Genomic DNA, 25087 nt, shown 5'->3' on the forward strand with positions numbered 1-25087 from the left:
GAAGTTTTTAGTGCCTATTAATAGTCAAGTTGTAGGATGTGATGGTGGATAAATCTGTTTTACAGATGGGATGAACACTTGCCTGAAGCTACTTAATAGAATTTTGGCCAGAATCAAACTCTAAAGTTTTTCATTCTCTACTTACTTTTTTATTAACATGCTACTGCAGTGCATAAGTGTACGTATTATCTTGGTACAAAGTTTCAGAAAGGTTATTTCTCTTTCCTTTGAGTTGAGAGGCAATGTAGGCAATGTTTTTTCCTTATTTGTACATTCTGCTGGTTTTAGTGTTGATTTTGCAAAGCTGTGTAGCTCTGCATTGCTGTACCCAGTTGTCTGTATTTAAATCATGTGCATGTCAGTGGCCATAGTTAGTGGGTTGAGAGCAAAATGTTTTGACGTGAGCATAAGCACTTGTCTCCTTATGCCTTACAGGCAGAGCTGTTGAGCATCTGCAGTTCTCTGCAGCTCAGAGAGCTGATAAGGTACAAGGGCTCATCTTGGACAGCTGCTAAGTAAAGAGCATTCTCAGTCATCTGATAAAGCCATAAGTAGTTTGGTCAGCATTGTATAGGAGATCTGTGCCAAAAGAAACAGCAGGTCTGAAATTCCTGAGTCGGGGCACCAAATTTAATGCTGTTTGGGACCTTACTAGTAACATACATCTGTTCTAAGCATTTCTTACGGTCTAAAGTAAATGATATGGGAATTCTAGAGGAAATAACCGTGCTTACTCAAGGCATCAATCAGGTTGGATCCACAAACATTGTCCGTTTTGTGCTTTGGAGTTTGAAGGTGAAATGATAAAAGAGGAAAAAAGGTGCATACTTGAATGGTTGTTAAGTGATTATTCAAATATGCAAGGCAGCAGAAGTAAGTTTGCATAGTTATCCTATGACATTTTCTAATTTTCAAAATCTTAATTTTGCAACCCGATAGTACTACTTTAAAATGGAGGAGGAACTATGTGTAAAATTCTATTTACTTCACATGCATCTGAATGCTTCCATAAAACAGCCTTCAGTAAAGCAGCTTGGCACCATGGTCCAACCTGAGGACATATGTAAGTACTACCATACGTGATCTTTGGAGCCAGAGTTTACAGTCATTTAATAATCTTTGCTGGACCTTTCTGATTAATTGCTTATTAAATCCACATATGCTCTTGCCGTGCAAAAGACTTGTGAAACAGTTCCACAGTTTCATTATACTCTGTAGTAAAAGTGCTTCTTTTTGTTTGCTTTGAGCCTGTTATGTCATGATTTCTGTTGATTCTCTTGATTCTTACATTATAAGAAATAATGAACAATCATTCCCCGTTTTCCTTCTACATGCCATGCAAATTTTATAGACCTGTACCATAGCCTGCCTTATTTTTCTGTCAGTAGCCCTAGTTCGTCTTAGCTATGCAGAAAATGTTCCAAGTCACTGATCATTCTTTTCAATATTTCTGAAACATTTCCATTGCTGCAGCATCCTTTTTTATAAGTTGATGTGACCAGTCCTTATGTAGAGATTTGTGAATACCATACGTGTGTATAGTAGTGTAATAGCTTTCTTGCCTTTTTGCTTCACAGCTAGAACTTTGTTCACATAATTTAAATTTTTGTCTTTTATGTACAGTGTTTTGCTTCTATTAAATATGATCTTTTATTGAGGTTCATCTTTTTACTGTTACTCACAGATCTTTATGTAAGGATTTTTGCAGCAGATTTTTGTCACATCACTTTCATCCTTTTTTGAAGTCCTGGGGGGCTTCCCTAGTGGTTACACTACAATTCTATTATGAAAACAGCTTGTGTTTTTCATCCATCTTTTTAAGCAGTGTATCCATAAAACAACCTTTCCTCTAGTCAAGGACAATTCTGCTTCTTTAGTGGCTTTTGGTGATAGACCTGGTCTGAAATCTTACAGGAAAGTCATGTATGTTAAATTAGGTCGATCATCCTTACCCCTTTTATCAATAACTTTTAGAAGCTGGCAGAACTATTTGAAGGAAGCAGTTCATCCTCATTACGTTATAGTTGTCCACAAATATTACTCTTTATTATCATTTTACCGGTTGTCTTCTGTTGAAGTGTACTCACTTCCCCATTGGGCTGTAGGTCACTTCCCAGATGTGCTTTATAACCTCAGGGTCCTGTTACTACCTTCTGTTCCTCAGGTGCTGATCTACGCAGTGGGATGCACGCTCCAGTTGATAGCTTGGAGCGTTTGAGTTTATTTAGAGCTCTGGGGTTCTCTGAACCTGATGTTTTGCTATTACTTTATCTTTTTTTGTTCTTGTAAGACTTGATTACATTTCAGTTTGAAATTGTTCACGTGGCTTTATTAAGCTACACAATGCCAGTTAAAAAAATGTATTGTAGTGATTACTGATGATTATGGCTCATTTATCTTTAGGTGGTGAAAACTGTTGGTCTTCGTGAAGTCTGGTTTTTTGGGCTACAGTATGTGGACAGCAAAGGCTACTCAACCTGGCTGAAGCTAAATAAAAAGGTAACAATTCCCTCATATTTAGCCAAGTGTACAGTTTGAATATATTGTATAAGTTTTACCGATTTAATATCTTAAGTGAGGTATAGCTGGTTTCAATTTTAGTTGAAAAATTGCTTTTTGTGTGCTTTAAATGACAAAATAGTGTTAAGTTAGATTAGTTATAAAGAATGTGCAAAGCTGCATCAATATTTAATTTGAGGAGCTAGTTTCCAGTACTGTGGAATGCATGCATGCATTAAGAAAGCTTGAATTCGTATGATTGTCCCATTTTCATGTAGCAGAACATAGTAGAATCATTGTTTTACAGTTTGAGCATGTGTACGGGAAGTATTTCAGCTTCAGGAATTTGTATGCATACAGCTATGAATCATTAAATAAGGCAAAATAATTGGCTTCTAAACTTTAGGTGTCCGATAGGTAGATTATAGGATAATACCATTTTTTTTTTCCCAAACGGCATTGAGTACCTTGTATCTCCCAGTTATTGGGAACTGGGTAATTTTACTTTAAATTGTATTTGTGAATTTGAACAATCACTTCTTATTTTAATATTGGCTGTCAGATTATTTGTTAATGTCACTGTTTAGAGTGGAGATACTTGTTTTTTAGTTCAACCTAATCAAGAATACCTTTTTTATCCTCAATATAAGGAGGCAAATTGGGTGGGTTTTAGGAGCAAGTCCCACTGTCTGCACTTACGTAATCTTTGCTTCTCCTCTGTGGTAAATCCAGTGAGTTAAGCCTGCTAACCACCAAATCCGTCTCCTAGAATTTCATGTGTCTTGTTTCATCCACAATAAACATTGTAGTGCTACAGATACACAGGGAGAGGAACAAAGCACATATATTTATTTCAATAGTTGAAAGACTTAAAAGAATCCAACTTCATACTCACATTGAAGAAATGTGCTGTAGTTCTTGCTGAAGAACCATTGTTAGACCCTAATTTATTACTTCCTGCAAATCATCCTTGGATACAGTTTTGATCTTTTTAATTTCTTGCAGCTTCTTAGTTTCCAGGTCTTTATTGTGATCAATAAAAATTCACACAAGCCTACAAAAAAAAAAATCTCTTAATCAGTCTTTTAGTATTTCAGAATTGTCTGGTTTATTCAAATTGACAAACTTGTTTGTCAATGTGAACCTTTCAGTGAGTTCCACAGTGGGCTTGTCTGGAAGCTCTGGGTTTCAGTGTAGAGGAGCTAAAGAGTTAAGTACTATTAAATCACATTTAATTTACCATTTAGTGCTCTTTTTTATTTTTCTCTTTATTCATCTCCCCCAGGTAACACAGCAAGATGTACGGAAAGAAAATCCTTTGCAGTTTAAGTTCAGGGCCAAGTTTTTTCCAGAGGATGTATCTGAAGAATTAATTCAGGAAATAACTCAGAGACTTTTCTTCCTGCAAGTCAAAGAATCAATCTTAAATGATGAAATATACTGCCCACCAGAAACTGCAGTTCTTCTGGCTTCCTATGCTGTCCAGTCCAAGTATGGAGATTACAGTAAGGAGATCCATAAACTGGGCTACCTAGCCAATGACAGGCTTCTCCCCCAGCGGTGAGTGAGAGGGGTTTTGCACCAAGTGCTGCACGTAAACTTAACTATAGCACGTTTTTTATAAATAAAATATTAAGTGATAGCATGCATTTAATGGTGGCTTTCTTAGAGTTCCTCTTTTTCCTGGTAAAATGTAGAGATCCTGATCTAGACTTTAACAAAGAAGCATCACAGCCACGTATTTCTGGAGATGTTTTTCCTGTCCACAAACATCTGCACAGATTTAATTTTACACATTTCCAAAGTACTCCAAAATAATTTAATGTTAGTGGAGGCCTGCTTCTGCTAAATTAAAATCCAAATACTGCAATACAGAAGTAACAAAAATTAATTTATTACTCTCTCCTTTTCTTCAGTTTTCATGTTTTTGCACACTTAAATGACAATCATTTCCTGAAAGTAAGTGTACTGCAAATAAAATATATTGCAGTGCTTGAGTACAACACAAATTCATATACTTAAGATGTTCCTTTTCAGTAGACAACTGCTCAGGTGATCTTTTAATTGTCCTTTAAAACAGCTTCTCTAGAAACACCTGAAATGCTGGGTGCATGGAATGAAAGCATAATAAAGTCATCATATGCAACTGATTTCTTCCTGCAGTACTACACTGAAAGTTCTAGTAGGCCAAGATATAATTCCGTCATTGCAGCCTCTTGTAGATTAAACATGAAATAGCTTTCTGAAGCTGCTTCCCTATTGATTTTATTCAGAAAGGAAAAATAAAAAACCCCAAAACTACAAAAAAAAAAAACCTCAGCGAGGTTGTCTGCTAACTTGTTGTAATGTCTTACCTTGTCTTTCAAATGACAGCAGAATGAAAGCTTGGGTGTATCTTTGCATACCTAGAGATTAATTAGCAGCATTGTTGCCAGAGGATTTTATAGGTGTGCATTTTCAGCTGTTGTAAAGATTACATTTTATGACTTAGCTGAGGTATGCAATGGTGTGACTTTTATATTATAAAGAATATAGAATACCAAGAAAAAATAAGTTACTTTCACACTATTTTAGTGTGAAGGTCACACTAAAATTTTAGTGTGGGAATTTGGAAATACAAATTAGAAGGGAATTTGTTGAAATACAAAGCTTTTGTTTCTGTGCTGAAAATATGAGCAGTATGTAGGAAGTCATCTTTTAAGTTTATTCAGTTAAAGCATATGTTGTGCTGTGCAACAAAAGAGGTTAAGTTTGTTGTCAGTGTCATTTAAGAGCAACAATTTCTATTCACAGCGTGTTAGAACAGCACAAACTGACAAAAGAACAGTGGGAAGAAAGAATACAGAACTGGCATGAAGAGCACAGGGGAATGTTAAGGTAATTATGTAAAAAATGTTCATGACACCTTTCATTATTATTAGGGTGTATATGGGGAGGTATTTGTTTGGGAAGTGGCTTTCTTTTATTCTGACCATGGTAGGTAGTTATGAAAGACTTCCATGAGAGTTGAGTTTCCAGTTAGGTTGTTGGTTTACCTATATGATTTCTGGTAACACTGTCAGCTGCCTTTGTCCACAGTTGCCTGCCTCTAAAATACATTTAGTATTTGCTTAGCTCATGGGGCAGAAAGACAAAGTGCAATGATTGGACTCTACACGGATATTAGAGTGAAGAGCTCTTAAAAATATCTGAGCCAAACTATTTTAGAGAGAAGTTTAATTCATAACTAATTTTACCCTAGCTGTTTGTCTAGTTCCCTTATCCTTACAATGTACTTATGATTTGCTGTCTAAACGATCCCAATTTTTCTTCTTCATTAGGGAAGATTCTATGATGGAATACCTTAAGATAGCACAAGACTTGGAAATGTATGGAGTCAACTATTTTGAAATAAAGAATAAAAAAGGAACTGAATTGTGGCTAGGAGTTGATGCTTTGGGTCTGAATATTTATGAGCACGATGATAAGTAAGTGTGAAATACTCATTTTGCAGTTCTGTCCTAAGAGTTGCTATTTGAGATTGTACAACCCCCACCTTGCTGCATGTTCAGTAGGACCTGGCAAAACAGGTTCTCCTTGTAATCTAAGAGGTAGCAAAAGAGAGAGAGAAGTTAACTGCCAGAATGTTTGAATTTTCAAGATAAGAGATGCAAAAGAAGGGAAAGGAAGAGCAGTTCTATGGGAGTTTAAATATACATTGCTTTATATAGATTACTACAGCTAGACCATCTTTATATGATTTCTTCCAGTACTTTTCACTCAAAACATTCCCTTGGGTCAGGATGAAAAGGACTTTTTAAAGCTGAACAATGTATTTAATGAGAAACATTTGTAAGAGCCATAACAAGGGTTATAGATGTTGGGGCATGAAAAACCTAGATATTTATATGTGAAAGCTTTTAGGCACCAGAGAAAATAGATCATTCACGTGTCCTGGTAAAGAGATCAAATCATCTCTTCTACTTGAAGAGAGAAGAGCTGAAATGTAGGAAATATGAAGAATTTGGAAATACAACAACAGACTTGCTCTTTTCTTTACAAGCACTTGTTAGTAGTCAACAGACCGTTCACAGTGATTTGAAGTCACATGTGATATGTCAAATTCCAGATGGGAGCAGTCAACTTTAAATGTATATACTCTAACAAAATTCTGTAAGCCTTAATTGCCATTAGATGGCAATATAACTCCTGAAAGCAGGAAATATTCAAAATGTTCAGATCAGATTGAGCTGTGAGGCAATTTTTTGGTATTTCCTGTCTCCTGATAGTTAGCAATCAAAAACTTAAATATTTCCTGATATTTATAGTTAAGATAATATGAATTGAAAAAAACTTCTGTGCTGACAGAAAATATTTACTGTTATGTGGTTGATGCATAACATTGTAACAATTTCTGAATTTAATGTGTTTTGCTTAAGATGCAAGGGAAATAAATTTAACTTAGAATTCTGAAAATGTAAGAACACAAATCTAAGCTAAAGAGAAGTGCAACATGACTGAAAGTTACTTTAATTTCAGTATTTGGAATGGCAATTTCTCACATTTCAATTGTTACTCTTTCAAGTGAAAATACAGTTACCAATGCTACGTAAGGAATGAGTAAATGATCGTGATGTTTAGCATCTAGGTAATAGTAGTAGAATAAGTCACAAATCAAAAATTCTATTGTTACAATGCCACGTAATTTATTAAAATGTAATTAATTTAATGGAATATTTGTAAAAAGAAAAATCTACCAAAATATGCTTGAACTGTTGTTAATGTTTACATTATAGCATAATGTTGTAATATTCTAAATGTTGCTAAGTGTAATAGTGAGAATGGTGGAGTCTTAAGCCTTATTGAACTCATATATATAAAGTGCACATCCTTGCTGCCTCTAATGAGAACTTTTTCTCTCTGAAGGCTGACACCCAAGATTGGTTTTCCTTGGAGCGAAATAAGAAACATCTCTTTTAATGACAAAAAATTTGTCATAAAGCCAATTGACAAAAAGGCCCCTGTAAGTAGTGTGTACAATAGTATCACTTGCTATATGAAGGGATTTAAGCCTGCAGGGACTTGCTCTGGCACTAAAGCATGAGTAAATATTGGTGACATTTATTATTTTTGCTGATAGAATAGTCAGTAATCAAAAGAAAATGTTCATTTTGAAATATGGTGTGTTTGTTTTCTCTCTTTTCCTTCTCATTGATACTTCTAAATTGTTGAGGGGTTTTAAGTCAACCAATACTTCCTGATGCATTGACAAGGCAGCATAAGATACTGAATTCTCTACCTCTTTCCTCTATTGTTTTTATTTTTGCTTTTTTTTTTTTAATTACAACAGCACATTTCATGATACTTTCTAGGTCAAATGACTTCAGAATAGAGAATAGTCTCATTAAAAAAAATATTTTATATAAACCAACTAATTTCTGGAGTATTCAAGGTGCAATTTTGAATTTATCTTATAAGTCTCTGACAGTTAAGTGGGTTTATAGATTATGGTGTTCATTTGCTCAAAATATCAAAATACTTGTAAGTTTTAATTTAACCAATGCAAGAATGCAATAATGCTTTGAATCCTGCCTAAGTGTATTTTTTTAGGTTAATGGATATACTGGAATTCGTTTTTTCCTAGGATTTTGTTTTTTATGCACCCCGTCTGAGAATTAACAAGCGAATTTTGGCACTGTGTATGGGAAATCATGAATTGTACATGAGGCGGAGGAAACCTGATACAATTGAAGTGCAACAGATGAAGGCCCAAGCTAGAGAAGAGAAACATCAGAAACAATTGGAAAGGTAATTAACAAACTTCTGTGAAACAGAAAAAAAATTTACCTTTTTAAGAAGTTATAGAATATAGTATATCTTGGAATTCTAGAAAAGAGAGAACCGCTTTTCTTTCTGCACTGTGTAAGCAGGTTTGTGAATTGGCATGGCTCTCCTGTCTTAATACAAAAACGTATCTTTTTTAAGCTTTCAGCACAGCAATAGTAGCTGCACTGTTGTTCCCTGCTATGTATTTTGTGCAAGTCTTACCTCTCTGTTGCTTGATTCTTAGGGAATTTTATACCCTACGGTGAACCCTTAAAGCAAGTTCAGTGAAGAATGTCCTGGCTTACCTTTCGTGTATTTAAAAAATACTGTTGCTATTTCTAGCCCAGATGAAACATAATGCCTAAAAAATGCAGATATAATTGTGGGTTTACCTGGCTGAACCAAAACCAAGATTGATTATCAGTAATGTCCATAAATTGTTCTTCTCTACAGTATTTTGAAGCAGAAACAGGATTAGAAGCATTTAAAATTGTCTGTCCTTGCTAGCTGAGTAAACTGAAAAATTGGATACCTGCATCCAAAGAGTATCTTTTAATATGTTGGAGAGTAAAAAAAACCTTTTCACTATTTTTTTTCAGAGCACAATTAGAAAATGAGAAGAAAAAAAGGGAGATAGCAGAAAAGGAAAAGGAAAGAATAGAGCGTGAAAAGGAGGAATTAATGGAGCGCTTAAGACAAATTGAAGAGCAGACAATGAAAGCTCAGAAAGGTGAGGTCATAGATTTCTTAAATCTAGTGACAGTGTTTAGTTTAGCTGGGTCGTTCAGTTCCACAATTCTTTTTGTATGTCAAAAGTGTCTTTTGTTACTTTGGGAGGGGGATAAGTGTATTTTACTAATAGTGGCAAGAATTTAGCGGTGTTTTATTTGATATGAGAGATACTCTTTTTCAGTGTTTAAATAACAGTGTGCATGCTTTTGTCTGTATCTTTTTAATATGAAACCAATTTCTGATGTAGCGAAGGTTTTGATTTAGAAAAAAAAAATTCATACATAGTTCAACTCAGAGTTATGAAATGCTTAAAGTGCTGAACACCTGGAGTTGAAGGGAGCAGGGAAATTAGAGGGGAAGGGTCAAAGTACTTTTTCTGGGATTTTTTTAAATTTAGCTTTTAATTTGGAAATTCCTTGTTCCTTCCTCCTTTCCTATTCCCTTGTAAGATTTGAGAAATTATCAGACATGAGTGACAAAACATGTAGTTTCACCAATCACAGTTCTTTTATCATTAGAGCCAGCAAAGTGCTTTAGAAAGACTTTTTTCATAGTCACCTAGTTTTTCTCATCAGGGGAGGAGTATAATTTTGTCTGTGTAAACCTAACCTTGCAGTACTCCTAGATTATTACTTCTTCCTATTTCGCTAAGGGTTCTGCCCTTTAGGTTTCAATATTTTGCTATGCAGGCAGCTGGACAGCTATTATCTCTCCCTTGATTTAAAATTTTTCTCCTCTGATATACAAAGAATTTTTCTGACCATTCCAGTGGGTCTTAAGTCATTTTGCTGGAGGCATGTGCCTAAACTTTCAGCTGTGATTAAGAAATCTGTCAGGCATTTCAATAAAGAAGAAGAGTTTCTTTGCTTTCTTTAAAAGAGTGATTTAATGTACATGAAATATCCTTATGGCAGGACCACGAGCAGGTATATGTATGTGTATTTGGGTGTGTTGTTTTATCAGTGAGGTGACACTTTTCTGAAACACTAGGCTTTCAGAAGTGTCAAGTGAGTTGAAGGATATTCAAAGAATGTCTTAAAATGGGGGGGAAACCAGACATAGAACGGGGTAAATGCTCAACAGCTTTTCTTAGCTGGAGGTAGTCTTGTGAATCTTGGTTAGTGTTCTAGGTTACTTTATTTTGGGCATATTACAGCTGGTATCTGTGATAGATATGAGGAAGAGCTAGGTAGTAATACCTTGTCTGCAAACTTTCCTCTTGTCAGAGCTAGAGGAACAGACTCGAAGAGCTCTAGAACTGGATCAAGAACGGAAGCGTGCAAAAGAGGAAGCAGAACGCCTGGAAAAAGAGCGTCGAGCAGCTGAAGTAGCCAAAGCTGCTCTAGCCAAGCAGGCAGCTGATCAAATGAAGAATCAGGAGCAGCTAGTAAGAAACATTTTTTCCTCAAAATAGGATTAAAATTGGAGAAAGTTGGAAATTTAGCCTTTGCCCTTAATTATGTCAAATGACGAAGTACATTGAAACACAAAAGTACTTGAGATACTGTTTACAGAGTGTTGTGGGAACTGTTAGAAAACTGCATTAGACTTGCCACTACTTTGCAAGGCAAAAATAAAACTCTGGATCTGTAGGAGATTAAAAGACCACCACCTTTCAGACTGACAATACTCATTACATTCTCTTTCTAATAGTCTCAGGCTTATGCAGCTGAGAACAAGAGTAGCTTCCTTCTGCAGCCCTCTGGGAAGCTTGTTCTCTGAGGCAGGTTTGTTCTGAACCTTGATGGTGATGGTGGAGAGCTGGTGACACTGGGGTTTGTTAGGGTATTTTTGTTGCTTTTCCTCTCCCATTGCCAGTATTTGCAGTGTCTTCTCACATTGTGTTAGACTACTTCTAATTCAAGATTTGTGCATAAGAATCAAGAAAGCCATGAAAACAGAAGAAATTATTTCTCAACTATAAATGAGCTTTTGATCTTTTGATCTTCTGTAAAATTGGCACATAATTCTGATGACAAGATTTAGCTTAATAGTACTGAGATTATGATCCAGAATCATAATCTTAATGGTGGGACCATTAAAGTTGTATTAGACTGAAACAGCCTGAAATGCTAGTTTGTAATGACAGCTTGCTGTTTCCCAGGAAGCTTTGGAAGTGCAGGAGAGAAATATTTTTTTTTCTGGATGTATTTCCGTTAGGCAAGAGTACTCTGATTCATTCCCTCTGTCATGTATGCTTGAAATTTCTATTTTTCACAGAGAAGTGGTGGATGGTAACTAACTCTTCTCAAGCTGGATCATAGCAAAGGCTCTGCTTTCTTCCATTGCAAAGCCAGACTGATACCAAATTAAAACTTCTTCTTTGTTCTTTTGTTTGTTTCAGGCAGCAGAAATTGCTGAATTCACAGCCAAGATTGCACTTCTAGAGGAGGCCAAGAAAAAGAAAGAAGAGGAAGCTTCAGAATGGCAGCACAAAGTAATGAGCCCATGCTGTGTGCAGTCAGAACTTCAAAGAGGCTAAGGGAAATGAGTGCGGAAATTTCACTAGAAGTCCATGGGGTCAAATCTCTCTCTTTCTGTTAGGCTTCAGAAAAGTCTTAAAGGTTTTTGTCCTCCAGTCTGCTGAAGCCAGCCTGTGCTTCTGTTTAGCTCATCTCTTGATATTACACAATCATGAAGGGGGGGAACATTCTCATGACAAAGGTATGGTCAAAGATTAGAAATTGCTTCCTTTTGTGTGATGGTAAAATAGATTGGAGCTTTGTAATAGAGAGGAAAACACCTCAGGATAGAGGTGTATAAAATCATGAGATTTGATGGAAAGCTGAACCAAAACAGTTAACAAAGGCATGTGAAATGCAGCTGGGCAAACATTTAAAGCAAAATAATATATCTTAATAAAATCTGTAAATAGCTATGCACTGTGAATAGTTATTGTGCATGGGTTCCAAAAGGGTTTGAACAAATTTTCTTAAGTTCTGGTTAAATATGAAATTTGAAGTCATCACCTTTGATCTAGGAAATCCCTGAGCCTTAAATTAGCCTCCTTAAAAGGAGACTAGGAAAGTTGGAAAACAATTGGTATGATTGCCCATTCCTTCACTCTTTTGTTTACTGCTGGAAATGGCTGGACCCTAGTACAGCTTATTTTGAGCCATATCTGGTGGTTTTTACTCTGTCTCTATTTGACAATTTTCAGTGTGTAAGCTAGTCATGTCAGTTATGAAGAACGGTTTTGTGTGTCTGAGAACATCTCAAATTTTTATTTTTCTGACTCTTGAAAAATCATTTTAAAAGATGCTAAGTACTGTTTACTGTATTTAGGCTTTTGCAGCCCAAGAGGACTTGGAAAAGACCAAAGAAGAACTGAAATCTGTGATGTCTGCTCCTCCTCCACCTCCACCCCCACCAGTTATTCCTCCAACGGAGAATGAACATGATGAACATGACGAGAACAATGCTGAAGCCAGTGCAGAACTGTCTTCTGATGGTGTCATGAATCACAGGAGTGAGGAAGAACGGGTAACAGAAACACAGAAAAATGAACGTGTTAAGAAACAGCTCCAGGTAATGAAGATTCATAGTTGTATGAGCACAATTCAGGCTTTGGGTTTTCATCCTTCTTTTCTAAGAAATTTCACTGATGTTATGGTCTGCCAAGGAAACGGCTTCTTTGTCATTTATTAGGTTTATTACCAGTTTACTAACCAATATCGTTCATAGTGTTCTAAAAATGGAGTATGTAGCAAGATTGAATGTAAGATTGTGCTTTATTAAGTGTAAGTATGCTGTTGCATTGGCCAGTAAGTGTTTCTAATAATTATATCATTTCCAGAACTCTGCATGTTAAAACATAATGCTTTCATTTTTCAATACCAAAACTAATTAAGTGGTATGAACAGATGCTTGCTTGGTAGTATTTATGTTTGTTTGTAGTCACTCATAGGTGTTGTAAATGCAAAAACTCAAATTACGCCCATTTTGGATTATTCTTATTTCCCTAAAATTGAGCAACTCCTCCCAGGCTAAGTCTTATTCCTCGAAGCATAATAATCTGTAACCCTTTTCCTGGTTACAAAATGTTTATTTGGGAAGAAAATAGAAGAAAAGGAAAGCTGCTACTTTATCTGGCAGCATTGTCTTAGTAGCTTGTATGTGTAGTATTCTTGCTTGGTCAGTCACTGACCAGATGAGGGAGATAAGTCTTTAGTTACAGAAAAATTGGAAAGTAAGGTGGTTTTCCTGCTTTATCCTGCTGGTCCCTTTCTGCTTGGATTTTATGGTGTATGAGGCTTTTTTTTTTATATAGTTTGATGTTTACAATCATGTAAGGAAAGAATCCTATGCTCTCTTTATCTTTCCTTCTGCATTCCTTCTGATAGACCTCACAACCTGAGTTACTGAGGAGCACAACAAGCATTCCATAGGTTGGCATTTAAGAAATTCTTATCCACGTTGCAGAATAGTTGTTATCAGAAACTCCAGAACTGTTAAAGGATTAGTCAAAGCACTTAAATTCAAATATTTTATTCAACAGGCTTTAAGTTCAGAGTTGGCCCAAGCCAGAGATGAAACCAAGAAAACACAAAATGATGTCCTTCATGCTGAGAATGTTAAAGCAGGCCGCGATAAGTACAAGACTCTCCGGCAAATCCGACAAGGCAATACAAAGCAGCGTATTGATGAGTTTGAAGCAATGTGAGAGCTGGTATTTTGCATATATGTTCCTCGTAAAGCTGAACCACCAACAGAGAAAAAAAGCAGACCTTTGCAGAATTTGATGGATTGCACCCCACTTTGCCAAAGCACTTAATACCAGGTTGACTACAGTGACTAGAAGACAAATTTAGGGGAAGCTATTCAACAGTAAGGCAGTCTGTTAACCCTAGGTTTTGGGTGGGGGGAGGGTGTGGAGGTTAAGAACAGGTTTTTCCCCGTTGTGTTTTCAGTTTCATTGTTTGTTTGGGTTTTTTCCCCCCTTTGGAAACAGATGTGAAGTATTTAATGACTGACAAGTGTATATATTGCTTAAACATTAAAAAATAGAAAGAAAAATGGAACTGTACCTAAACTGGATAGGTACTATTTCAGTATGAAGTTTGAAATTAGTTTTCAATGTAGCTACTCCATTAAGAGCTTAATACTGCTCACTTTCAGTTTTGGTTGGATTTTTTTTTCTTGTTTTGTTTTGGGGGGGTTTGTGTTTGTGGTTTTTGTTTTTTTTTTTTTTCCCCAAGTGAAATTCTTTGGTGTTTCATGTCCTGTCATCATTGATGGTTTTCTTTGCCTACCTGTTCACAAAGGTCTGGATGGCAGGTGGTAGTTCCAGAAAATGTTTTTAAATGGAACACTACCTGCGGGCAGCACATGGCTGCTGATAGGCTTGAGTAAGTATTGCTTTTCCTAGCTGATTCTTTTAGATGTGCAAAATGTTCCAATGCAGCAAAGAGGGAAAAAAATAAACAAAGCTTAATGTGCTATTTGCTTGTAATTATTTTATTTGCAGTAGGGAGACCTGGACCTTTCTGGCAAGGGAGCATATGAAAACATCAGTCCCAGGGAGGGGACAGTATCCTACCTCACTACTATGTACATGATGACTGGTCCTTCAAACACCATGAAAATAACTGTTTAAATTGACTGTCACTACACAGTAGCATCAAAGATTGCTAGGAGCCCTTACTCCTAGGATTTTATTTTACTTTATTATGGATTTATAATGCTAAGTACTGTCTAACTGCCTTCTGTTGAGTTTAAATTGTAAAAGCATCTGGTGTGTTTTAAAGCTGTAACCTGTCACTGGTATACTATATTCTGGGAGGGGTGTAGAATGTGTGTGTCAGTCAGTTTGGGTTTCAAATACAAAATGAAACTTCCCAGAATTGGAGTAAAAGTGTTTGTAGCTTCAGTTTTCAGTGAAGCTAGTATTGTAATTGTCATATCTGATGTCAGATTATTAAGACCTTTCCCTCTTGAAAAGGAAACCTGCTCTTTTGAGAAATTTGCTTAGAAATTGAACTTGAGTAATAACTTTACAGTTAGTGTGGACTTCAGTTACTCCCTGTGTTAGAGTACCCTAGTAAATATCGACAGTGGAAGAATCTAGGTTTCTCTGAGGATGGTTCAGCTTTTTTTTCTGTTTGATATTATGCACTCATAAATTTACACTCATCTATTAAAATTTGCCATTTTATTAAACCTTTTTTTCATGCACAATAGGTCTAAATTTCTCATGAACAGTCCAAATAAGTTTTTTTTATTTTGCGGAGTAAAAGTTTGGCTATGTGGGGTGACATCATGAAATTAAATAAAGATGCATTAATATATTTTTGGTTTGTGGGGCTAAACATATCTGCTTGACCTTGAAGACTGATGTGCAGATGCTGTGCACATGCTTTAAAATGCTTGGTGGAAGTTGGTGTTTCAACTTGCAGTGCATTGTAAGAACAGTTTTTGTTTCACAGGCTTCATACACCGAAGCTTAAGCAAATTTCTGAAGTATTTGAACAGTTTGGCATGGCAGGTGAAATACTGTGCTTCCAGTGAGTTTTCATTTTTCCCTGAAAAGTGTGCACTAACACTGATCCATCAGTTTCAGTGTTTGGAAAAAACACCAGTAAAGATTGTTGTTCATAAATCTACAACATGTAGAGTAGGACTGAATGGATTAGATCCATTTATAAAGCTGTGTGATTTTTTTTTTTTTTTTTAAATTCAAACAACCAGGAACAACCATTTGTAATACAGGTTTTCACAATGAACAAAGTGGTAATAGCTGCTGTCACCAGCAGTTGGGAACACTTACTGGTGCAGAAATACTAAGAATACATCTAATGATTACTCGGTGAAGTAATTTTCCAAATGCTTTTTCTTTTAGCATCATGTTTTGTGTTGTACAATTAAGCTACAATTACATCTACTATTTTGGATAACATTCATTGGTTAACAATAAAGAGATACAGTTAATTTCTCTGAGGTCCATTGTTGTTATTTAATGCCCCTTTTTTCTGACCGCTTTACTGAGCACAGTCCAATAGCCTCTCTTTCCAGAGCAGTGTAGAAATTTTGTTCATCTTTTTGTTTCACTCTCTGGTCAGAATGAAATTTAAAAAAATCAAATTGTACCCCTAGAGAATGGTATTTTGCTTAAGAAATTAGCACATACAGTTAGGAGGAAGCACTGGTGTTTGTCGATTCAAAACAGGATGTGAATCATCACAACAAATTTGCTCTCTTGAGAACAGAGGGTAATTTGGCCATATAAGAGCTCTGTGGGTAACGTAAGAACTTTCAATCACTGCCTACTTATTGCATAGCCCCAGGTTAAGTGAAATTTAGTTTAATGGGTCAATATCTTAATTATTGTGAAATCTTGATCTGTTTGTTTTTTGGCTTTTTATTTTTTTGATACTGTGCCTTATAGTAGACAGTGCTGTCAAACACATGCATGGCCATGTGTTTTAAACAATGGCAAGTTAATGGGCTTTTCCTGTTCTTTATGCACTTGATAAAGACAGGAACAGTCACATGTCAATAGGTGTACAAGTAACCTGCTAAAATGTTCTCACATAAATTAGACCTCCTCGCAGGTGCCATTCCATTCTCTCTTGAATTTGTTTGGCCTTGCACTTGATACAAGCACTTGACCCTATCTGTTGCTCCATAGGGCAGAATTGCCATGAGGAATTAAAACTTGGTACTTGTAAACGTGCATATTTCTAGTTTGATACCTCCCTCTTGTTGGAGCCCCTCCTGCTGAATCCTTAGCTCTGAGGTTTCTCACTTGTTAGAGGGGTTAGAGAGCTGCTGCATAGGTATGTAGCTTCCCAATAGCGTGGTTGAAAGGGGAGGCAAGTGCTTTGCAAGATGATTTTTTCAAAAATATGCTCTTGAGTTGGAGAGAAAAAGATGCAAAATAGTGCCACTATTCACAGACTATTACAATCAAACAGAATGCCTCGTTGTGCAAGAAGATGTTCTGTCTTCTTGAAGTAGTCCATTCTACACATCCAAACCTACATTTTCTTTCACTTGTGCCAGTTTGGAAAGAGGTATAGTGCTTTTGCATTTTTCTTAAAACATGTTCTCTAGGGTTTTTCAAATTACCTACTTTCAGCAAAAAGGAGAAAAAAGGAGGTTTGTTCTAAATGAGATATTTCAAACTTCTGAATAAAAGTACCACAAATATTTTCTCTAAATTTTTGAAGAAAATATAGAGATTAAAATAATTAATTGAAACGTTTTGCTTTTGAAGAGGAACTTATATGCAAGCATTTTCCATGTCTGTTTACTTATGGATAATCTAAGGAGTTGTTCTGCCCAAGACCTCAGGGGTTTTAACAACGATGATGTATCCAAGTGGCTGAGGTAGTTGATCCTGGTGTTTGTAAATATACTTCGAGTAAAAATGGCAACATGAAATTGAAAGCTTCCTTACAAAAGAGCAAAGTCTGCTTATTAATAGAAGTTGTCTCATGCACATAATTTATCTTGGCTGGGAGATAAGATTTTTCTGGAAAATGTAGTACAGAAAGTGTCAATGTATAAGCATACAAATGGTGGTTATTTCTTTGACCCCCTTGGGGCACATTCTGCTGTTTGTGCTTGTAAGTGAAGGGTACCTGCTTCCCAGTGGGAATGCTCTGCTGCCTGGGTGGCTGAGGAGATGCTTCTGGCTGGTGGCCATGGGCACCTGCCAAGTGCCGTGTCCCACTGCTCCCTTCCCAGGCAGCACAGTCCAGTGCCTTTCCTCCCCACAAAATTGGTCTGCAGGCAGGGGAGTTCTGCCTGGCTGCTCCTTTTCCCAGTTTGGGGACCCAGTCAGCAGCAAGGGGCACCTTAAAGCTGAAGGGCTAGTGTGATGGTAGAGGGCTCAGAGAGGGGGAAAACCCCGAATTCAGATGTGCACTAGATTCCCTTACTGGCTCATTTATTTACTTGTGTGGAGGACTCCTTTTCAGCATAGTCCTGTGGCAGGTGTGTGACCAATAATCTGCTTAGCAAATTTAGCAGCCAATTTTCTGGAGCAAGTTGTACTTTTCATTTCACTGAGCTGAGTCTCGATCCATAGGCATAGGCCAGTTGCCTGATTTTGTTTTGATTCATGGAGTTTGTCACCTGTGTTCGCTTTACTGTCTGAGTTGATAAACTGCCACTTTGGAGTGCTATTAAAGAAGCTTTGCTTTGCTTTGCTTTTTTTTTTTTTTTTTCCTTCCTTCCACCCAAGAGATTGCTGCCGTATCAAATGTATATGTTTTGTTCAGTGTGAATGAAGTGGACTCACCAAGCCCAAAAGACTTTCTCACCAAGCTATCAAATTTCTTCAGAAGGGATCACAATACTTGCAGCAGTGCCTCAGGAAGAGACAGATTATGCCCACGTAGCTCATACTTTAGGGAACAACAAAGTTAGCAGGAGGAAACAGAGCATTTTGAATTGCTGGTATTCCATGAGGTGTTTATATTGGCTTTTGCAAATAATATGTCAAGAGTGTTTCTGTTCACAGCAGTAGGCTTTAGGCAGCAGAAGAAACGAGGGGAGATGGAAATGCACATCAAAGGAGGCGGCCTGGTTGGTGCATATGTTCCTAATGCACGTGTGCATAAGAGTTAAAGTTTCCTGTGCTATGGATAAGTGGATCAGGTGAAAAGATCAAGCTCAGAGGTAGGAGAATTGCACTGCTTTTTCTGCTTATTTGTTTTTGGTTTTTTAAATTTGTTTCTTTGTTTGCTTTTAAGCTACCTTATTTACAGAGGAGGAGTTGCCATTATTTGAAGGCTTTTAGAAAACCTGCTGCCCAGCACTTAAAGGTCTTGGAGTTCTTAAGGCCAAGTGCTCCCAGCCTGGCCTCTGTGTTATAGTTATAACTTCCTCTGCAGTGTGGTAATTTTGCACATTTCTGCAGGGCCAGGAGCCATGCGCATGCAGGGTTCTGCTGCCCCACTGCTTGTTCCAGCAACACAAAACCCATGTGTGCCCCTGTGAAACAGTAATCCCTCCACAGCCCCGCGGCTGCCTACACTCAGCTCAGTGGGATCTTGTATCCACAGCTCCCTACAGCCTCAGCTTTCACACCTCTTTTTCACCCTCGATTTCTTCTTTAAACTTGATACAGTATTTAACTTCTTAATCTGTGGCTTCAGTAACATTCTGCTGAACTAAGCTTATGGTGAATGGTTGACTACTGTATCAAATGCTTTCTTAAAATATATCAATGATCCACACTTTTATTCAAATACCACTTCTGATTAATTAATGATCTCTGTGAATATGGTAATTGCAGTTGTGTTGCCAGAAATAGATTCGTTTGCATTGAGACCATGGCGCAAAACTTTTCTGCCAAGTCCATTTCAGTCTTCAGCGAATTTGAGAAATAACATCGAGAATCCACAGATGAGTCAGTCCTGATCCCAACTGCCTTTACTGCTGGGAACAAATTCATTTACTTCCAAGTGAGCAGATTCAGTGTTTGAGATTCAGGTAACCTTGTTCACACATCAGAAAAAACTCTAAACATTTTAAGAAATCTTCACACCATTAATCAGCACTCCACTGTTTGTTTCATGTCCTTAATAGTGTTTCTTCAGTTTTATTCACCTTTTGAATTCTTGGATCTTTTCTCTTGTGAGCAGTGTTCTGGGCATCTGTCACTGCTCAGTGCCAGTTGTACTTTTCCATACCATTTGGAAACACAGCTCTTTCTTCTTTTGCATTTGGGATCTTAGTGTTGTTTTCAGCAAAGCCAGTGAACTCATCATCTTCAAATTTATAACTATTACTTCTGCTTCTCAAAATAGTCTTTGGATTAATTTTGCATGCATGTTCTCTTACCAGACATGCATGGCATATGCCACCTTATAGCATAAATAATTGTATTGATTAGGTAATAATTGCTGGTAGCTTTCTGGAGAAAATGTCAGAAAACAAATATGTTAATGTAGAATGTGAATCATGGTGTTTATACCCATGAGGCTCAGCTTTGAGCCTAGCTCTGCTCACATGCACAAGGGAGTATGTGGGAGAGAGAGAAATTCTGTGCTTTCATTGTGTAGCTCATCTGGCTGTCTGGACTAGGCAGGAGAAAGCACTGGGGCAGGATGGTTATTCCTGCTCAAACAGCAGAGCTGTCAGGCACAACTGCATGGTGCTGCAGCTTTGCTTGCTTTGCTTTTCTGCACAACAGGTGTCCTGGATAAAAAAAAAAAAATAATAAAAATGCAGCCATGAAATAGTTGGCTTTTCCTGTGGAGTCCTAAATTAACTGAGAGCAGGAGTCAGGTATCCCATGGTTCTTCAGCCTGCCCTGTTGTCCTGATTTAGGGCAAATTTAGGAGAAAACGTCCAAAGGGGCTCCTCTAGAAAGCAAATTCAAGTGGTCCCTGCCATCTGGTTTGGGAAAATATGAAATATTTCCTTGGAGAAAAGTGGAAAAACCTGTTTATTTAACAGGCAAAGCTTTCACCAGCACAAAAAAAAAAAAAAAAAAAAAAAAAAAAAAAAGTATTAAACAATAAAACTTCTCGCCACTCCAAAGAGATGACAAACTCAGAAAGTTCCCTTCGTGGGCTGTAGCTCGCTATCTAAACCTAACTAAAAAGCAAAAGGAGAGCTCTGTCCTGCTGTCTGTCTGTCCGTCTGTCCACAGACAGCCCAGTCCAGGAGCAGGAATTTGGAGTGAGTGCAGCTTCTGAAAACAAACTGCACACTTCTTCTCTCCCCCAGCTTTGCTCTCGGAACCAGTCTTTAAAGGTGCACAACTTATTTCTGGGTTACAGATGAAAGGGAATACGAGCATCGTAAAGTCACCCCAGGACATCTGTCTGTAAAAATAGCAGCAGGTGTGGGGGAAAACTACCTGTCTCTGTTCATTGTAATAGAGGGCCATGAAAGTAAATTCTGGAATTCTGCTTCTTTCTGGCAGTGGCTTCTGTATGCTTTGGGATGGTCCTTTCATGTGTGCTTCTCCCAGTCTTCTTTGAACTGGCTCTTACGTCTCGCTTCTCTTTGCTGCTTTACTGCTTGGTTTTGGTTTGGGCTTGTCTTTGTTGTTTTCTTTTTTCTTTTCCTTCTTGCTAACGTGTCATGCCTTTTATTTCATCTGAAGAACAGATTTCAGTTTACATCACCAACAGTTTCAATGCAATTAAATAACTTTGTTTCAATATGAGAATGCAAATTAAGACAGGGAAGGAAAATGTTGCATAATTATTAGTTTAAAAACCTTGTGAGGGTAAGTTTAAGCCTGAAGTCCTAGCAAAAAAATATGGTGCACTTAGCTAACTAATTAGACCTTAGACTCAAGGTGAAAAATGGAGGCAGACAGCTAGGTATGACAAGGTGGACTTCTCAAACTAAATTCATGATAGAAAAGTGTTTTGGTAAAACTCACGTGGCTTTTTATTTATTTGCACTTGCTGGATTATTTTGAGAGCACTGGAGGAGAAAATACTGACTCATTCTTCAGTAATATTTCCCTTAATTACTTCTGTTGTGTCTTATTCTACTAATTTAAGAGTAAAAATGCTTTTTTTCCTCTCCAGCAATTTTGTAAAATTATGTTTTGCCTATGACACTGAAATTATCTTTGCAATCTGGAGCTTAATGGAAGAAACTATTTTCTGAGGAAGAGGTATCATGATTTGTTTTGTGTTTAACTGAGCTTGTTAATTTATATGAATGTATATATATGCACATATATATAAAAAATATATAGATAGCATTGTTAAACTGGCGATTTCTAATACAGCATGTGGCCTTGTAATGGCTGTATTAAAGTGAAATGTACACATTGCTACTTATAGGAACTTTGATCTTGAGTAGTTTTAAAAATGAGACTTTTTAAAACTGTGTTTAAAATACAATTTAAAAAATGTCACATCAGACAGAGTGAATATGGTTCAGTTTTATTCTTGATCTCAGAATCAAATCTACTTATCTGCATGTTTGATTTTAGCCACCTGAGAAGGACAGCTGTTCCTGGGGATCCCTTAGTACCAGGAAACATTTCACTGGTTTCAGTGGTGCCTTCCCAGACTATGGTTTCACTCACTGGCAGAAACCTGTTTCTTCTCCCCACCCATGTCCAGGAATTGCTGTCTGACTTTTAAAACACCAGTATTAACCACATGCCTTATTTGCTTATGGTCAAGCCCTGGAAGTTCTTGCTGACTTTCTGAGCCAGAAAATGATCTGTGAGGGAATCAGGCTGTGGCATAGAATTTTGATGTTCCTACACGTTACATGCTGTACCTGCACTCATAAATTAAAAAAAAATCCCATTGAAGGCTTCATTGTTTTGAATAGATGCTTATTCCCCATGCTTACTAATATCAAAGAAATTTTGCTTATTTGCTGTTTTTCCTGATTAATTTTGTAGAGTATTATGATATATTGCTACTTATAGCTGAAGTGTTTCTTTCTCTAAAACAATCAGAATGAGATGTTCACAACAAAGGAAGGTTCACATAGGAAGGTTGAATACAAAATACAGGTTATTCTTTGCCTAGTCATAATATATTTAAGTGAGACATTCTCTGAAAGGAAAACAATTTTCAAGCCACTTCAACAATGTTTTTCTCTACATGGAAAGTATAAACTTTTGAAATGTGTCTCCACTCAAGTAAGTTTTGACTCATTGTAAAGATTTCCACCAGAGAACTTTAAACTTTAGGAGAGAAATAAATTTTAGAGAGATTCTTTATGCTGTCCTCACCTTTTCTCCAAAAGGCTCATGCAAAGGAACAAATGGAATCAACTAAATGCCAGAGCTTGAGCAGCAAACAGCACATGTGCTGTGCTAAAAGGAAACTATGTCTGAAATCATACTGGCTGTGATTGAATGTTCTACAAATATGTCCTATATTTGGTGTATTTGTGCACAAGGCATTTTATTTCAGCCATCTTTGGGAGCAGTTTTAACACAATATCTGTTGCACTCACATGTGGTTTGTGTTACCTGCAAGAGCGGATTGGTTCTTTAAAACTACCCTGGGTGGATTTTCAGTTAGGTTCTTTGTAATGCTAAAATTCGATACCAAAACTGAACTGCTATGTGCAAAAATTTGGCATAGAAGAGTATGTAGAGAGTTGGACCTGCTCTTCAAGATGAAAGCTTGTGAAGATGGGTTCTGGGTGTCCCTGGGTGCCTTGGCCACAGGAATCGTGTGTTTCTGAAATCACTTTGTTTCTGATGCTCCCTCGTTCTGTTGACACCTTAGGAAAAAAAGTTCAGTCAGAAATTAAATATGGAATAGCTGCAGGAAGTGAAGTATGGCTCATATGATGTTGCTGCATATTTCTGTCTATTGTTTGGTATCCTTTTGCTAAATCTGTTTGATCTCTCTGTGTCTTTCTGTGCAGGTTACAAAAGTACGATCTCTTGCAACCCTTAGGATAGGAGCAAGGTAAAGATCTGCAGAAGACCTGGGGTCTGCCAAGGCCTGCTATTGCACTTCTGTAAATCTGGACAGTGTACAGTGCTTTAAATTAGGTGCCTGGTCTGTGAAGAGTTTTTGGAAGGACCAGGAAGTGCTGTTACAACATTTCATTAGTGTTTGATTCTCTCATGGTCTCTAAATCTTTCCTTTGTCGTCTTTTCCCAGGAGAAAATTAGCTATTTGAAGTATTTAAGCTGTTGTTCTTTCCAGGAAAACAGGAAATAATACTAATGTGTTAATCTTTAACTTGTAATGGGATGTGCTAGAGTAATGTGACCCTCCAAAGTGCTTGGGGCATCCTCTAGGCTTTGTCCACAAGTGATGTAGTGTGGGAAGCCTGAATTACATCCAGCCTGGGTAAAGTGAAATGACAGTAGATACTTTCCAAGTTTTATTGGTTTTCTACACAATTTCTAATAGCCTTGATGATACCTGAACAGTGTCAGATAATTTTCTAATGTAAAAATCCCAGTTTAATATGTCTGTATATACATTCCCAGTGTAAGCACCCGTTGCTCCTTGCCTTTTTGTATGCTGTCAGGATGTGCATACTGTGTATACGTAATTGCTGGACTGTGCACCCTGCACAAAAGCCTGAATAAATGGGTTTTAACATTCATCCAAAGAATCACTATTCATTTGATGATCAGTGGTGCTAGTGGATTTTCTTTCACTTCTCTGAGAAGGTTTAATTCATTTTGTAGCACCAATCCAAAGTGGAGTTTCCAGATAAATATCTGGTGCTATAACCAGGTAAGCCAATGAGAGACTTTATTTACAAAGAATGGATTACTCTTGAAGGAAAAGACAGCTGTTAATTAAGGAAGCTGTTAACTGAGTAAATAGACACCCAAATTGTTCTCAAATCCAGCTAGCAGCCCCGGGAATATGCCAAACCTTGGTATATTCCTCAGAGTGAACTTTGTGTTCCTTGCAGTGCCTTCTTGCACAATGGCCTCCTGCGCTGGGAAATGTGCCAGTAGATCCCTCAGAGGACTTGGATCTGAAGCAGCAGCTGCCAAAGCCTCCAGCATATGCCCAAAATCATTGGGTGGTAGCTGCCCAAGGAGGAAGCTGGCCCGGGACTCTGTAAGCATCCCATGGACCTGGGACCTGCCTTGGAGCTGCTGCTGTGCCTCCTGTAGGCAGAACCTCTGGCAGCAGCGCTCCAGCTTGGCTCAGGGAGGAGGGGCTGTGTGCCCTGGACCCTCCATCCTGGCAGGATTGGGAGCCACATCCCCCACAGCTCAGGGCTGCAGGTGGGTAGGGTGGGCAGTGGGTCGTGGCCAGCCTCCTGCTGAAACCCTTGCAGAGACAGGGGCTGTCGAGCAGGAAGCCTCCCCTGCCTCTGACTGGCAAACCAGCACACCACCAGCTGAAACAAGGCCCTGGCTCAGCCCTTGGAAGACAAAGTTTGGGTTTAGGATGTCAAGAGGAACACAAAATCCAAAGCTGTGGAGTTTTAGGGTCTGATTTGCACACATAGGCCAGCACTGGGGTCGGGACTGGCTCAGCACGTGAGTGATTATTTAAAATTGTTTCTGCAGCCTCCCTCTCCCTGCATGACTGCTCTCCCTGTGGGACCCATGTGGGGGCTTAGAGATGTTCCTGTTGCTCAGGGGACCAAGGCACAGCGGCCTCCCTGGGTTTTATGT

At 37.7% G+C, this 25087-nt stretch overlaps 1 protein-coding gene across 3 annotated transcripts in view; it reads left to right on the forward strand.

Moving 5' to 3' along the window:
- RDX (radixin) overlaps nt 1-15963 on the forward strand; it is a 36497-nt gene extending 20534 nt beyond the window's left edge. For 2 of the 3 annotated variants that reach the window (XM_041487146.1, XM_041487145.1), the window contains exons 4-14: nt 2404-2499; nt 3785-4059; nt 5293-5376; nt 5820-5966; nt 7405-7501; nt 8123-8286; nt 8904-9034; nt 10263-10423; nt 11381-11473; nt 12322-12564; nt 13535-15963. In XM_041487146.1, the coding sequence (XP_041343080.1) occupies nt 2404-2499; nt 3785-4059; nt 5293-5376; nt 5820-5966; nt 7405-7501; nt 8123-8286; nt 8904-9034; nt 10263-10423; nt 11381-11473; nt 12322-12564; nt 13535-13699 (1656 nt within the window). In that variant the 3' untranslated portion in view covers nt 13700-15963. The remainder of the gene's footprint in view (nt 1-2403; nt 2500-3784; nt 4060-5292; nt 5377-5819; nt 5967-7404; nt 7502-8122; nt 8287-8903; nt 9035-10262; nt 10424-11380; nt 11474-12321; nt 12565-13534) is intronic. The other variant, XM_041487147.1, reaches the window with a different exon arrangement.
- Nucleotides 15964-25087: the final 9124 nt, after the last annotated feature.

Source organism: Pyrgilauda ruficollis, unplaced genomic scaffold, assembly GCF_017590135.1.
Source record: "Pyrgilauda ruficollis isolate IOZ18807 unplaced genomic scaffold, ASM1759013v1 scaffold8, whole genome shotgun sequence".
Classification (NCBI taxonomy): domain Eukaryota; kingdom Metazoa; phylum Chordata; class Aves; order Passeriformes; family Passeridae; genus Pyrgilauda; species Pyrgilauda ruficollis.